General features: G+C 37.5%; 1 protein-coding gene across 1 annotated transcript in view; it reads right to left on the bottom strand.

The window, feature by feature from the left end:
* Nucleotides 1–2,021: 2,021 nt before the first annotated feature.
* LOC103043285 (choline O-acetyltransferase) overlaps nt 2,022–14,393 on the bottom strand; it is a 38,358-nt gene continuing 25,986 nt past the window's right edge. The window contains exons 8-15 of the mRNA XM_022666062.2: nt 13,354–13,523; nt 13,106–13,206; nt 12,246–12,374; nt 11,188–11,310; nt 9,902–10,043; nt 9,417–9,479; nt 9,162–9,299; nt 2,022–6,011 (exon numbers count right to left, since the gene is read on the bottom strand). Of these exons, the coding sequence (XP_022521783.2) occupies nt 5,760–6,011; nt 9,162–9,299; nt 9,417–9,479; nt 9,902–10,043; nt 11,188–11,310; nt 12,246–12,374; nt 13,106–13,206; nt 13,354–13,523 (1,118 nt within the window). The 3' untranslated portion in view covers nt 2,022–5,759. The remainder of the gene's footprint in view (nt 6,012–9,161; nt 9,300–9,416; nt 9,480–9,901; nt 10,044–11,187; nt 11,311–12,245; nt 12,375–13,105; nt 13,207–13,353; nt 13,524–14,393) is intronic.

Genomic DNA, 14,393 nt, shown 5'->3' with positions numbered 1-14,393 from the left:
TCTCTAATATAATCCAAACGCACAATGTTGAACTTATAAAAATAAACAGCTATTTGGTTAGTTTGCATTAATCAACACATACGTGACAATAACCCATCAAACAGACATTCAGACATCAATCAGACGTTATATTGATATTTAACAGCAATCGCACTCAAAATAACGACTTATTAAACAAAACAAATTAAACAACAGGTGAACTAACAAGATTAGATAACAACAATTACTTAAAGACCAGGAACGTTTGATGCATAACATGTATACATTTGTTTTTGTACGTAAAATAATATATATTTCAGAAACAAATACATAAACAAACCAATAAATAAGTAAATAAATACATTTTAGGTAAACAAATATCACCCAGAGCTTTTGTTAATATGTCTCACAGTGAAGGGTACAGTACACTACAGAGTTTATCACACAGTATTCACCCACAGACAGTATACAGAGTTTACAGTGAACATCGTTTAAACTGTACATTACTGCAGCAGCACCACCACATTAAGAAAATAGTGATTTATATTTGACTATTATTTATTTATGTTTATCTTCTATTTGATGACCTCTCCATATTAAATAAGACAAATTTCCTACTCCTAGCTGTGACTATGTAAAGTCAGACCCCGCCTCTTTTCCAACTGCATCACAAATTGGAAACACTGCTCTGAGGAAAGTGCTGAATACCCAGCTCTTGATGCATCAGCTAATAGACAACTGTGCCTCCCAGTATCGCAATAGAAGGGATTAGAAGAGAGTGCGCCATCTACTCCCCAAGAGAATGCATGGCACATTTTGCTCTCTCGGATTCCAGCTGCTGATGGAGAACCAGCATAGTCCTGGATTTGAACTCACGATCCTCAGATTATAGTGGCAGTGCTTTAGGCTATGTTCAGACTCCCAGCCAAAATCTAATTTATGCTATACTGATTTTTGTGAATCAGATCTTAAACACATTTGGAGGTGCTTTAAAATATGATTGCAATCAGATTTGGACACCTAGAAATTATGGACACCTAAATTGGATTTCAACATTTCTTTTGCACACAAATCCAATCTGATCACTTGAAAATAATAAAAACAGTCATGTGAACAGTCATTTTGAAAGATCTGATTGGAGAAACAAAGTCTGAACATAACCGAAGTCTGCTGAGCCACAGAAGAGCCTTTTTTAATATTTATTCTAACCAGGGTTGTACAACATTTAGAACTAAATTGAGAGAATTCAGAGAAAATTCAAATTTAGTTCTTAAAAGTGAATTTGAATTGAGATTTCAAACAGGACACAGAATTGGAGTTCACATTTGAATTATAGGACTTCACATTGGAATTCCATGAAATTCAAAGAGATTGACAATGCATAATTAAGATGTATTTAACAGAGAAACTTTACAGTATGTATTACATATGATTCGAACATAAATTTCATACAGATATTACTGTATGAACCACAAATTAACATACAAAAATAGTAATTTGTAAATAATAACATTTTAAAATTGTGGAAAATTATGGGACAGCACTTCATTTCCCAGAATACCTTGTTTTATCCAAGTCTTCAACATAGTTCTCCAAACATTTAGGCCACTAGATGCAACAATTTTACACTGTAAAATCCTTAAATAAAGGATATTTGTAATTACTAAAACATTGTTCATTTGATTATATTGAATTTAAGATATTGCTAATTACTAACCATTAACAGAATGTTTGCTAAATGTTAGTGTCTGTACTTCCATTTGGAAGAAAAACTAACATGTGATAAGTGAACAAATTTCTCTGAATTGCAAGGAATTTAATTTTACTTCCTGTAATTCCAGTTCAAATTCATTTCAACATCCTGTAGGGTGAAACCAATTCAAATTCAAATTGATTCACTGATTTAAATTCAATTCAAAAATTCTAAATCTTGCACAACCCTGATTCTCACTCAAATCACTGAATCGGGTCACAGGAAGTCTGAGAGATATGCAGAAGCATATATATATATATATATATATATATATATATATATATATATATATATATATATATATATATATAAATTTATTATAGCTCTTATTGCTTTATGTGTTTTATAATATTTCGGTTTAACAGTGAGGAACATTCAACTATACATACTAGATTTATGGATACAGTATATTTCTATTTTTTTAATCTGAAATGTTGCGTATGATAGTTCTTCACATAAAGTGCAAGTCTTCTCTCCCTCTGATCACAGCATTTAAAGTGTTATAGTAACTTTTATACTTCTTTTTTATACTATTTTCTATACAACAAAAAATTATCATATCAAATCATATCAGTGATTTCTATTGATGTTTACAGCATATATTCGGCAGGTCGCACTCGTTTATGCAGGAAACATTATGGCACACATACAGTTAAATATATTCACTCAGAAATTCAGAATATTGATAAAAATATAAAAGTTGTTGTTTACAAGTTTTGGCACATGATGATGATGATTCTGATTTGATGCTGATCAAAAGCATCAATTTACTAACTTTACTATCTGGCAACAGAATTTATTCTCATTATTCTACAACATTTGATATCTAATGCTGTTGGCTGGTAGCTATTATATTCTCAGCATCTCAGAACTTTATGGTAATATGTAAAATATATTACATAAACATAAACATATATATATTAATATCTCTGTTGGTTTATCTAGTGTTGGACATGCTGATCACAGTAAGAGTCTCTCGCCCAGGAGAGAGAGCATGGCTTTCCATTCCATCACACAGCTACACTAATTACATTCACAGTAACTAACACGACTATCACTACTTCTACTACTATACACACACTCATACACACACTATAATCTCTACAGTATACACCTAAATACATGCATACAGGCTTTGTACTCCTTAATTGTAGGTTATGTCAGGTTATAATATTCTGTTATCCAGTGTATAGCTTTATACACTTTAGCATGGTCATATGATCTGCTTGATTAAAGCCAAAATCTTATTGTTATCCAGTCTTATTACTCATACATGTGTCCTTCCCCCTTTTGTCTATGCATTAAGATGGTGTAATAAAAAAATCTAAATGCAGAAAATATATTTTTATTGTATATGGCATGAAAGGACGGATCATGTTAAAAAAAACATGGATTGATAAGCTGGTAAAGCTGTAATAATATTTGTAATATTTAATTTTAGCAAGTCTACATAACCATGCTATAAACATGTTGCGACAAATATCACATCATTGCTGCTATTAAAAAAAATATATATATATATATAGTATTTCTTCTTTTACTTTTTACCATAATGGGAATTTATTGTGTTCGAATTTAATGATGAATGGACCCATAAAAATTGACTTGGAATAAAATCATTCTGTAGTTTTTCTGCAGTTTTGGTGATATGGGTTTTTTGCCTGGCGATTATTATATGTTAAGATATGATGAGATGTTATGACTGATTATATCCAATTATGAAACAGTGCCACACCCTCTGTACTCCCTCTTGTATCTATTTACATTCAAAGTTTTTTTTTTTTTTTTACATGGTTTTAGTCACAATAAAAATTATATATTTTATTGACGTTAAGCTTAAAGTTAATGCTGATATAAGTGACTTTAATCAATTACTGTGCTTCTATTTTAAGACACATTTCTATTTTGTTGTCGATATACAGGGGTCATACTGTTTTCTTTACAGATTTGCCTTTTTTTTTTACTTTTTTTTTCGATTATTTTTTTTGTTCTGTAAAGTGCAATACTACAAATGAACAATTTAACTGTATATTTGTATTTTTACAAACACATGTACAAGATCATTCAATGGTCAAAATAAGGTGTATTCAGGTAAATTTCTGTTGTATTAATATCTTAGCAGCGGAAATCACAGGTGCACCACTGACTGAATACAACCGATAGATGTTCATTGCTATCTTAGTAGTGAATTATCAACAGAGGCATGTGTGCCCAATGTGAGTAACTGAACATGGACATGCAGCAGTGCACAAACCCATAGTGCATGCCTCTTGACAGCTATGCAAACTTTTATATCAACAATAAATAGAATAATTGATTGTAAACAAGCAGGTCTATTTCCTCTGCTGAGAAACATCCAGGTAGCTGCGTCCCTAAAATAGCAATCCACCAAAGTCAGAGCGCACCTGGCTCTTATAGGAAATACAATTGACACACTGATTGGTTGATTGGCTGAGTGGAAGATGTACTTTTCCCATCGTTATGATAGCAATGACACACTGACACGTCCTGAATCAAGATGTACGGTGAACGGTTGACGGCTTGCCTGTAGATTGTTAAAGTAGGCCCTTATATATTTTACAATTTTACATTACTTGTCTTTTAGTTTTTTTTTATTACATTAAAATAATTTACAATTTCACTGTGAATTGACAGTAGTTTACTCTCATCTAAAATGGCCAGAAATTGGCTGTATATTTTACTGTAATATTTCTGAAGTACAGAATTTAAATGGTTAAAATTCAAACATTAGGTTTACAATATGACTTTAAATTACTTTCAATTTTGGATATAATACTACATTTTATAATATTTACATACTATGAATGGACATGATGACTCCTGACAGCATATTACCTGTATGTTATAGCATGGTTATATCAGTGTTATGAAGCAAGGCTCATAAGTACTGTTTTCCAGAAGGTCAGTTCTGACTCAGGTTGGCGTTAATGAAGTGATCATAATATGTTAGACGGACCGGTGTGAACATCACTCACAGAGCCTAAATCTGATCAAACCACATCTGACTGACAGCTACAGTGGAGGATGAAGCACTGGGTGGCTGGATTATAAAAGACCAATCACATCCCATTGGCAGGGAGCCATCATTCAGAACTGGATGATTGACGGACAGGTGGGCTGGTCGATAGAGGCTGGCTCAGAATTCAGAAGCGAAAACAATGAAACAGCAGATACTGGACTATCAATTACAGCATAACCAGTTTTGCCAGCTAAGGATTCTATCAGCCTCCAGATTAGTCAAGATTAGTTCTGTTTAGTACTGTTTAGTCCATTGTGTTCCAAGAAAACACCTGTACATTATGGGTGACATACCAGAGTTCAAAAGAGGACAAATTGTTGTTGCACGTCTTGCTGGCTCATCTGTGACAAAGACAGCAAGTCTTTGTGATGTATCAAGAGCCACAGTATCCAGGGTAATGTCAGCATACCACCAAGAAGGACCAACCACATCCAACAGGATTAACTGTGGACGCAAGAGGAAGTTGTCTGAAAGGGATGTTCGGGTGCTAACCCGGATTGTATCCAAAATAATATAAAACCACGGCTGCCCAAATCACAGCAGAATTCAGTGTGCACCTCAACTCTCCTGTTTCCACCAGAACTGTCTGTCAGGACAATAAATTATTTTGGTCTAAAACCAGGTGTTTCAGTTTCATTGTCCAACTCCTGTAGATTTAAATGTATTGATCGAAAAGTTTATGGATATGACATATTTCAAGTTTATTCAACGTCACATAGCCTTAATTTAAATATATAAAATATAACTTATGGAACCATTTAGGCTCATCTGAATTGCCTCTCAGATATTATGGTTGCTGATGCTGTTTGTGATGCATGTGGCTCATATTTGTCATAATTAGTCATTTTAACAAATGCAGGCCAAGCCAGGAACAATAGATCTTATGAATGAATAAATAAATTTAAAAAACAAACTGAATTAAGCAAGCCAGCTTGGTAACAGAAATTGATAGGACACTTCCTGCTGGAATTCTCCTCTGATGCTGACTCACATTCTGGGCGTTGCTGGTCTGGCTCCTCCCTTCTCCACACTAGCACTGTTACATTTATTGCACAGATCTCTCATGTCTACTAGCGCCAGCTCCAGGGCCTTCATCATCTCCAGCGACGAGGTGGCGCTACACTCCCGGAAACTTGACACGCAGAACAGGATGTGCTCTGACTGAGGGTTGTAACACGCTCCGTAACCGTTGGGAACCACCGGTCCGTAACAGCAGAACATGTCCACGGTAGTGGGAACCTGAAAGAACCGATACAACAAATACAGGAGATCAGAAATGAAGCCTACTCACTTGGTAGACCTGCCAACTTCTTCCAGACTAAGGCCCAATCCCATTCCACCCCTTAGCCCTACCACTTAGCCCTAGCCCTATGTTTGGCACGTTCACACCTAGGGGTAGGGATGTATCAATTCTTGTTAGGCTGAAGGGGTATGGGAAGCGATAGGGCTTGTTAGCCCTTCATACAAAGATTTTTCAGAGGCACACTTCAAACCGAGGGATAAGAGAATCACCGGCAAGATGGCGGCACAAGTGGCAAAAGAAACAAATTCCAGTAGCTTTTTTCCTTATTAAAAATTACCATACCACTAAATTACCATAGTTGAATGTGTAGTTTCAAGGTTTTATGGCCGAATTCTCCATAACAAGCATAAAAAAGATTGCTAGTCATTTATCTCAGTAGCTAGCTGGCTAACTTTCCCATGCTACCTTAAAGGATGCAACAGACGGCAGGGGCTGCAGCATTTAAGGTGGAATGAAAAAATAGAATAAATCAAAGCTAATCAAAGCTAATTTCAGCTGCTTATTACAGAATAATTAAGAACATTATGAACATTTATAATTAGTTTTTACACCATCTGCCCCCTTTCTAAAGACATGCAATGCCCTAAAGTTAACTAGTTAACCAGCAGTTAAGTTGCTGAACTTTAGTGCTTCGCTGCTGTAGCCGTATCGGGTGCTTGAAGTGTTAACCCAATTCTTAGGGTGCATGATTTTACCCCTTCCCCTTGTAACTCTGTACCAAAGTGAAGGGTTACACTTGAAAAGAAGGGGTAAAGGGAAGTAGTAGGACCTTAGCCCTACCACTTAGCCCTAGCCCTCTGTTTTGTGGGTGCACACCTAGGAGTAGGGGTGTCCCGATTCATGTTGGGTTAAAGAATTTGGGCGAAGTGTTAGGGTTATATGACAATAAAGATTTTTCAGAGGCACACTCCAAACCAAGGGGTAAGAGAATCACTGGCAAGATGACGGCACAAACAACCAAAGAAACGCACACATTTGAGTAGCTTTTTTCTAGTTAAAAATTATGATAACCACTGTATTTCCATAGTTTAACGTGTAGTTTCAAAGTTGTATGGCCGAATCCTAAGCATAAAAAAGATTGCTAGTAGTTTGACTCAGTAGCTAGTAGTAGCTCAATAGCTAAGGGGAAGAGGGGGAAGAGGGGTTACACTCAAAAACAAGGGGTAGGGGTACAACAGAGAATTGGGATTGGCCCCGAGTGTCTCAGACTGTCTTCATTGAGTTTAAAGTACAGTTAAAAGGACCAGAGTGGATTTTTCCACTGGATTCCCAGTTTGTCACCAAGCCATTTAGATTTGAATCAAATAAAGTAACGGAGCTTAGAGGAACTGAATCTACTAATGTTCATTTTAACCCCCGAGCTTCTGTGATAGTTTAATGCTATTTGGAAAATACATGTGACAAGAGTGCTGACCAAGTCCCAGACAGTGGAGATGGAAAGACAGTTTGGAAGAGAAATAAGATGGAAAATGGGTGGGGCTGTTTCATCATTGAAATATATTGGGATGGGCGGAGCTACAATCATACTGCAACCAGCCAGCAAAGGCGCTAGACCTGTGATGACTCACTTTTGATATACATTGTGCTGTACATACTTTTGCCATCAGATCCCAAGCTTTAATTGGAAAATGTGCCCAATATTCATACTGGTCAAATGTTTTAGGACTCAACGTCCACCATTGCTGGTGCTTCCCAGTCCAGACATGTCACTCTTATCTCAACTATGTCCTTCCTTCTGCCATTCCGCCTGTCAATCCTTCAGCTCCTGGTCTTCACTTCAGTCAGAACCAAGTCTCGGTCACTAGAACTGTTAGTCTGAATACTCTGAGCTTTACACTGCTGTCAGGTGAGCCGCCCGTCATCGAGCTAGTCTTCTGATGCAGTTGTGGACTTGGTTCTGCCAGGCTGTCAGAGATCTGATGGTTTGGGCTTCATCTGAAGATGCTCTGAAGAACAGAGCTGTGCTTTAAATGTTAGGACAGCTTTTTTTCCCCCAATCACAAACGCAATCCTGACGTCCAAACTCCAAATTCCAAGCCAATAGAGCAAATTAATACAGTCTGCTCCCAGTTTGCATTGCTTTTTAAAGCTGAATTTAAACTCTAAGATGTCAACCAGTGTTTTTTTACTCTTTACTATTTTTTCTTATTTATCTTTTTTTTTCTTAATTTTAGTCTTTTTACTCATGCTTACATCATTGTAATGTAAAAACTATGGTTCTAAAGAAATAAGGAATTACAACAATACTGCAGATGTGTTGAACAGGTAATCGTCACCTTGTTCTGTTTCAAAGATACATTTTAGAGTTTCTAAAAGTATTCAAATTACTTTGATATTTTACTATTAAATGGTGGACAGCTAAACCTCACCTAGCTTTACCTCAGCTAAATATGGAGACTCCTTTGCTGCATCTGCATCAGATTCAAAACCCTGACACTGGCCTACATAGCCAAAAATAGACCAGCTCCTTCCTACTTGATGACACTGATGGTCACACCCAGATTTGTACCAAGAGCTCTTAACCATCCCTCAAAACTCACAAAAAAAACATCCTGACAAAACATCCTCTGTGCTAAAGGACCAAGGTGGTGGAACAAATTTCCACTGGGTGTCAGAGTCACAGCACAGTCACTCAGGATTGGACGCCGACTGAAGACTCATCTTTTCAAAGAGTTCCTAAACTAGTCCTAGGGTTCTAAACATTATCAAGCTTTGTGTATCTCTTGATTCTAATCTCTACAAACTAACTATTGACATCTTAAAGTAAACACTGAAGCACTGTTATAAGTCGCTCTGGATAAGGGCATCTGCTAAATACCTTCAATTTAAATGTAAATGTAAAATCTACACGATGGACAAGGGCGGTGGGTTGAGGTTAAGGCAGATTACAGTGGAAGTTGGGGTCAAACTTGGTGTCGTAATTAATTTGAAAAATAATAAAAAAAAAATATATATAGCGGGTAACTGATTCCAAATCAATCATGTGTGATATTTACTTCTTGAGTTTTTTTTCCATGATTTTTGCCACTGCAGTGTTCGTAAAGCTAGTTTATGAATTAGTGAAGATTTTAAGCCGTTGTTCTTACCTGGCTGGTGGAGAGGATGAACTGGTTGCTGAGGTGGTACGTCTTATCCGTGAAAATCTCCGGGCTTTCCATCTTCAGCTCTTTAGCGATCTCCCGAAGTCCCAGTAAGTGATTGTCGATTCCCAGTCCTGTAATGGCCTGATTTGGAGCAAGAGAAGAGGAGTAGTTTGTTTCTTTTTGTTGTAGTTTTTGTTGTTAAGGTAAACTGGTACCACCATTACTGAAATAATGAATGAATGAGTGTGTGATGCTCACCAGCTTAGTGTAATTAGTCTGAGCGTCCACAGCCCTCCTCAGCCTCTCCATCTTCTCCAGATCCTGAAAGAATGAAATCAGACTGGTTACTCAGGGGATCTGTAACAAAGTAAAGAGAGCGCGTTCGTACAGAAACCAGAGTGTGAGTCAATCGCAGCGCCACCTGTTGCGCTGAAATTGATAATTACAGCAGCTGCTCTGTTTATGGTCAGCGCGAGGTTATTGGTCTAATTTACAGATCAGTGTGATTCCTTGTTATCATTAATGGACAGTGAGAGCTCATCATGTGCGGCATTACCAGCTCGCCCGCGTTAGCCGGCGCAGTACCGCCGCTCGGCTGGGCCGGGCTGTAATCTGTAATATGATTAGTGGTTGGGTTTAGCGGAGGAGACAGGGGCCGAGGGACCCGTTTACCGGCGCAGCGTGATGGACGGGATTAGAAGTGAAGCGCAGTAATAGGAGGATAAGTAAGAAAAACGAGGCACCTGTAGCGGAGCTCGCTCGTCCGTCATGGCCTTCACGAAGCTCAGAGCCTCGGGGGTCGCCGAGCGGATGTTGTCGACTCGGCCCTCGCGGAATCGGCGGGTGGAGGCGCTCTCGTAGGTGGAGACGACTCTGCCGTTACATCTGAGATAGAGAGAAAAAAAATGAAAGGAACGATGTACTTTTTAAGAAGAGTTAAAGAAGAGAAAAGTATTTGGACACATTTGAATTCACTCTGAATTGTCGTAATTATGTTTCTTCTGAAATCAAGAGTATTAAAAAGAGATTATCCTGCTTTTGTTGGAGTAACTGTCTCTACTGTCCAAAGTAATTTTTTTTTACTAGAGCATTGTTGTGAGGATTTGATTAATTGCAATCTTATTGCACTAATGATAAGAGCATCACCATATTTTTAGCACTTTAAGGCTCAATTAAAATCGTTTAATTTTCCCGAAAAAGTGGCCAGTGCACCGTATAATCAGGTGCGCCTTACGTATTAATTTTGTTAGTCAGGTTGTAAGGAGCAGTAAAGCCACTTTCAGGAGTTTCAGGAATTTCACTTTAGTTATCCAGCACCTCCAGAGATTCAAGACAGTTTTAGCATTAGCTGCTAATCACGCTAAACGCTAGCTCTTTTGCCATTGAACGTTGAGTATCATTAGCCTGTATAATGTGCCTTGTGTGTGAAAATAGACTAGAACATAGACATTTATTGATTACACCTTATAGTGTGAAAAATACGGTAATAATTACACTCTATAACGACTTAATTATATGATTCTATCATTTCGCTTCCCTACTGAAAAGTGCACAGCCATTCCAAAAGTCATGTCACAGCATAAAGTGTTTACCACCTCAGGGGATGGCTTGGCAGTGGTCACACTTGTATAAGTCGTGAGGTGTTATCTTGTGAGCGAGGTGCAGTACTGGCCAGTGTGTTAATTTAAAAGCCAGGTAAATTATGGGAGTTGGAGGGAGATCTAATAGTGGGGGCAGAATGTGAACTGGATATTTTGTTTCTGCAATTCGGTGCATATTTATGGCATTACTGCCCACAGTAGACAGCACAGTGCAGTGGATGGTAATGATGGGGACCGGTTGTGTCTGGCTCGAATTGTTCGTGTGAACGGACAAGCAACTCACAGGTCCAGGTCAGTGTAGTGTTCTTTAGCTTCCACAACTCATGACAATAGTCACGGGACTCACGGCTTTTAATAATGGCATGTGAGTATACTGTATAAGTGTATGAACTTGAGAGATATGTGACTAGTATGAACTGTCTGCTTACCGGTAGAAGGCCAGCTGCAGTGCCACCTGAACATATGCATCCGGACTCATCTTCTGCTTCTTAATGAACTCCTTCCCATACGCTCCAAAGGTGAACACCTCCATGTCCAGGTTCTTCACCAGCCTACAGTGCAGAGATTGTGATTTAGAGAGATTTAAGAGAGCTGTTGCATTACATCAATAGTTTTCAGTATGTTGCTGCATTAATCATCATAAATCATGATGTAAGGACACTGCTTAATTAATGTTATACCACACTTAGTTCCGACCCTGCTATGTGATCGGCTGAGACGCGTTCTATGGGTGACATTATTAGCTGGTAATACACCTTAACCAAAGTTCTCCAAGTATTACTCCGACACATACTTGTAACCTAGCAACAGTGCATCGCTTACAGCGCAGCTACAAACAGAGCAGCAATGGGACTATTTTAACCGTGGCCCTGTGCCTACGACTGCAGCACAACAGTGCCAATATTACACATTATAGCATTCCCTCTCGTGTATTGTTGCTTAATTATATTTAAGTCATACCAACGATGTAAATATTTTAGCTGTGAAGTAGTTAAAAAAACTACTGCCAATGTACAATCCCAAATCCGAGAAAATTTGACATGAAATGCAGCCTTTCTTATATTTCCTTAAATGGTTTCATGATATAATGAGCTGTAAATGGAGAAATTAAAAATTATGGAATCGCTCCGCAAAGGGTGCATTCCAATTGCATACTAATTACTAAAGCTAACTAGTTTTAAAATATGAAGCATGTAGGATAGATGAAAACCACTGCTGAGCAAAAAGAACATTGAGGCTTGTCTCAAAGACTTTTGGAAAAATTCTCTGTGGACTGATGAAACTTTGATTATTTTGGAAGGTGTGTGATTGTGTGATAGTCTGGGGCTGTTTTGCAAAATAAAGTTTTGGTTTGGGGTTGTAGTAAAAATCTACAGTCTCAAAGAGGCTGCTCTTAATTTATCAGAGTGTGTAATTTTTTTATCATCTCAAATTCAGGTTAATGACAGATTTGTCAGGGTTGTCATCACTGTACACTGAATCTCACCTGTGCAGATGTTCTGCAGAGGAGGCCAGCATGCCCTGTACCTGAGGAGAGCACCTCCAGGCCAGTCTGCGAGGAGTTGGAAGCTCAGTTACACTGGAGCCCCGACTCAGCTTACTGGGGCTACTGGTCCTGTCGGGAAAAACAGAGAAGATGAGCAGTGGTAGAATCATCAATAATACAACATTGTCCAATAATATTGCACGCCCCACTTTTCAGTTTTTTATTTCTTAAAAAGGAATTAAAATATCCAATAAATTCCGTTCCACTTTCCGATTGTGTCCTATTTGTTGTTGATTCTTCACAAAAAAATTACAATTTCATATTTTTATATTTGAAGCCTGAAATGTGGCAAAAGGTTGACAAGTTTGGTAACACTTTACTTGGATAGTCCATTTGATGGCCTCTTTAATGCTCAACTGACATTTAACTAACATTCAACTACATGTCTATTAAATGCAATTGAACTAAAAGGTGAAAGTAAATGATTCTCTATTGAATATAACCCTACATTCAACTCTAATCCAAACGCTTATCTTAATATTTTAGGATTGGGTTTAGGGTTAGATTTTAAGTTTAGTTTAAAGCTAGGGTTAGGGTTAAGTGTAGGGTTAGATTTTAGGGTTGATTAAGGGTTAGGGTTAGGTTTAGGTTCTATTTTGAATCATTTACATTCAACATAGAGTTAAGTTAAATTTAATGGACATTCAATTCAGTGCCATAAAATGGACCATCCGAGTAAAGTGTTACAAAAAGTTCAAGGTGGGCGAATACTTTTGCTAGGCACTGTGTATATAGTATGTATCCCTGATCCTATTAGTATTAAATAATGAATGGAATTAGATTGATGCTTCTTTGCTTACAGGAATTTCAACAGGTATTCGGTGCACTGAACCAGAACAATCCCTTCAAATGGTGAGTGTTCACACACTACTCCACACACTCCGTCAGCACCGACCACAAACTGCAAAACCACAAAAAACAAGATACTTCACTTCAGCAGAGTTTTAAAAGCCATCCTCTGAGGTAATACTTCACAATTCAATTACCTACTGCTTTTTATACTTTTATATGTTAATATTTGCAGCGGATGTGTACAGGTGTTTCGTACCTGCATAGATTTATCGTACCAGCGGTTGGCTCCGTTCTTGTCATGGCCGCCTCCGTGTAGCATTAGCATGGCTCTGTTGGAGTCTGTGGGCTGAATTCCAGTGGGCTCATCCAAACACACCACACACACACACTGCTCGATCACGCCCAGCGACTCCCGGTTAACTGCATCTGTTCATCAGAAAATAATATATAAATATATATAAAAATTGTTTATTCAAAATTTAAATACCAATAAACTGTTTAAAACAAATGTTCAGGAGATTATTATTAAATAAACAAGATTTTATTATTTCCTTCTTTTATCTTCTGTCTGTATTTCTGTATTTATTTTACTATCTAAATACATTTTTGTCAATTATTATTGGGTAGTTCAGACCAGTGACTGTAGAAAAGTCCTCACAGGTCTAGCGCCTCTGCTGGCTGGTTGTATTATGATATGTAGCTCCGCCAATCCCTATATTTTCCAGTAACAAAACAGCACTGCCCATTTTTCATCTCATTTTTCCTTTAAAACTGTTTTTCTAGTCATCTCTAGTGTCTAATTCCAACATTTCCAACCTGAAAAGAAAAGAAAAAGGAATAGATTTTTATAGATTTCCTGATCACGTGACGCTACAGTGTTCTAACTCGCCGAGCTTCTGATTGCCCACCTCTGGCCCTGTTTGTATAAATACCCCCCTGTTTCTGTTTCTCGTTGCCCGGTATTGAATCTAGTTTGGTTTAATCTGGTTTATTGCAGCTGACCCTTATTTTTGTATTAAACTACTCTTTTTGCCTAGCCCATATATATATAATATAATATATCCCATATATGACCTTTTTTGCCTGCTCGCTCCCTGTTATGTTGTTTACTATCGCTGCCATTTTTGTTACTGACCCTGCCTGCTTTCAATTATTCCTGTAAGTTTGATCCCTTTATTAATACACGTCTCTGGCCAGCATGACAATAAGTTTATAAATAAATTAATTGATATATACAGTACATCTAGATATATTCATTATAAACAAATATAATTTAAATTAAATCTTCCCATCTGC

The sequence above is a fragment of the Astyanax mexicanus genome, chromosome 15 (genome assembly GCF_023375975.1).
Source record: "Astyanax mexicanus isolate ESR-SI-001 chromosome 15, AstMex3_surface, whole genome shotgun sequence".
In the NCBI taxonomy this organism is placed as follows: domain Eukaryota; kingdom Metazoa; phylum Chordata; class Actinopteri; order Characiformes; family Acestrorhamphidae; genus Astyanax; species Astyanax mexicanus.
This window is presented reverse-complemented; position numbering and strand designations above follow the sequence as displayed.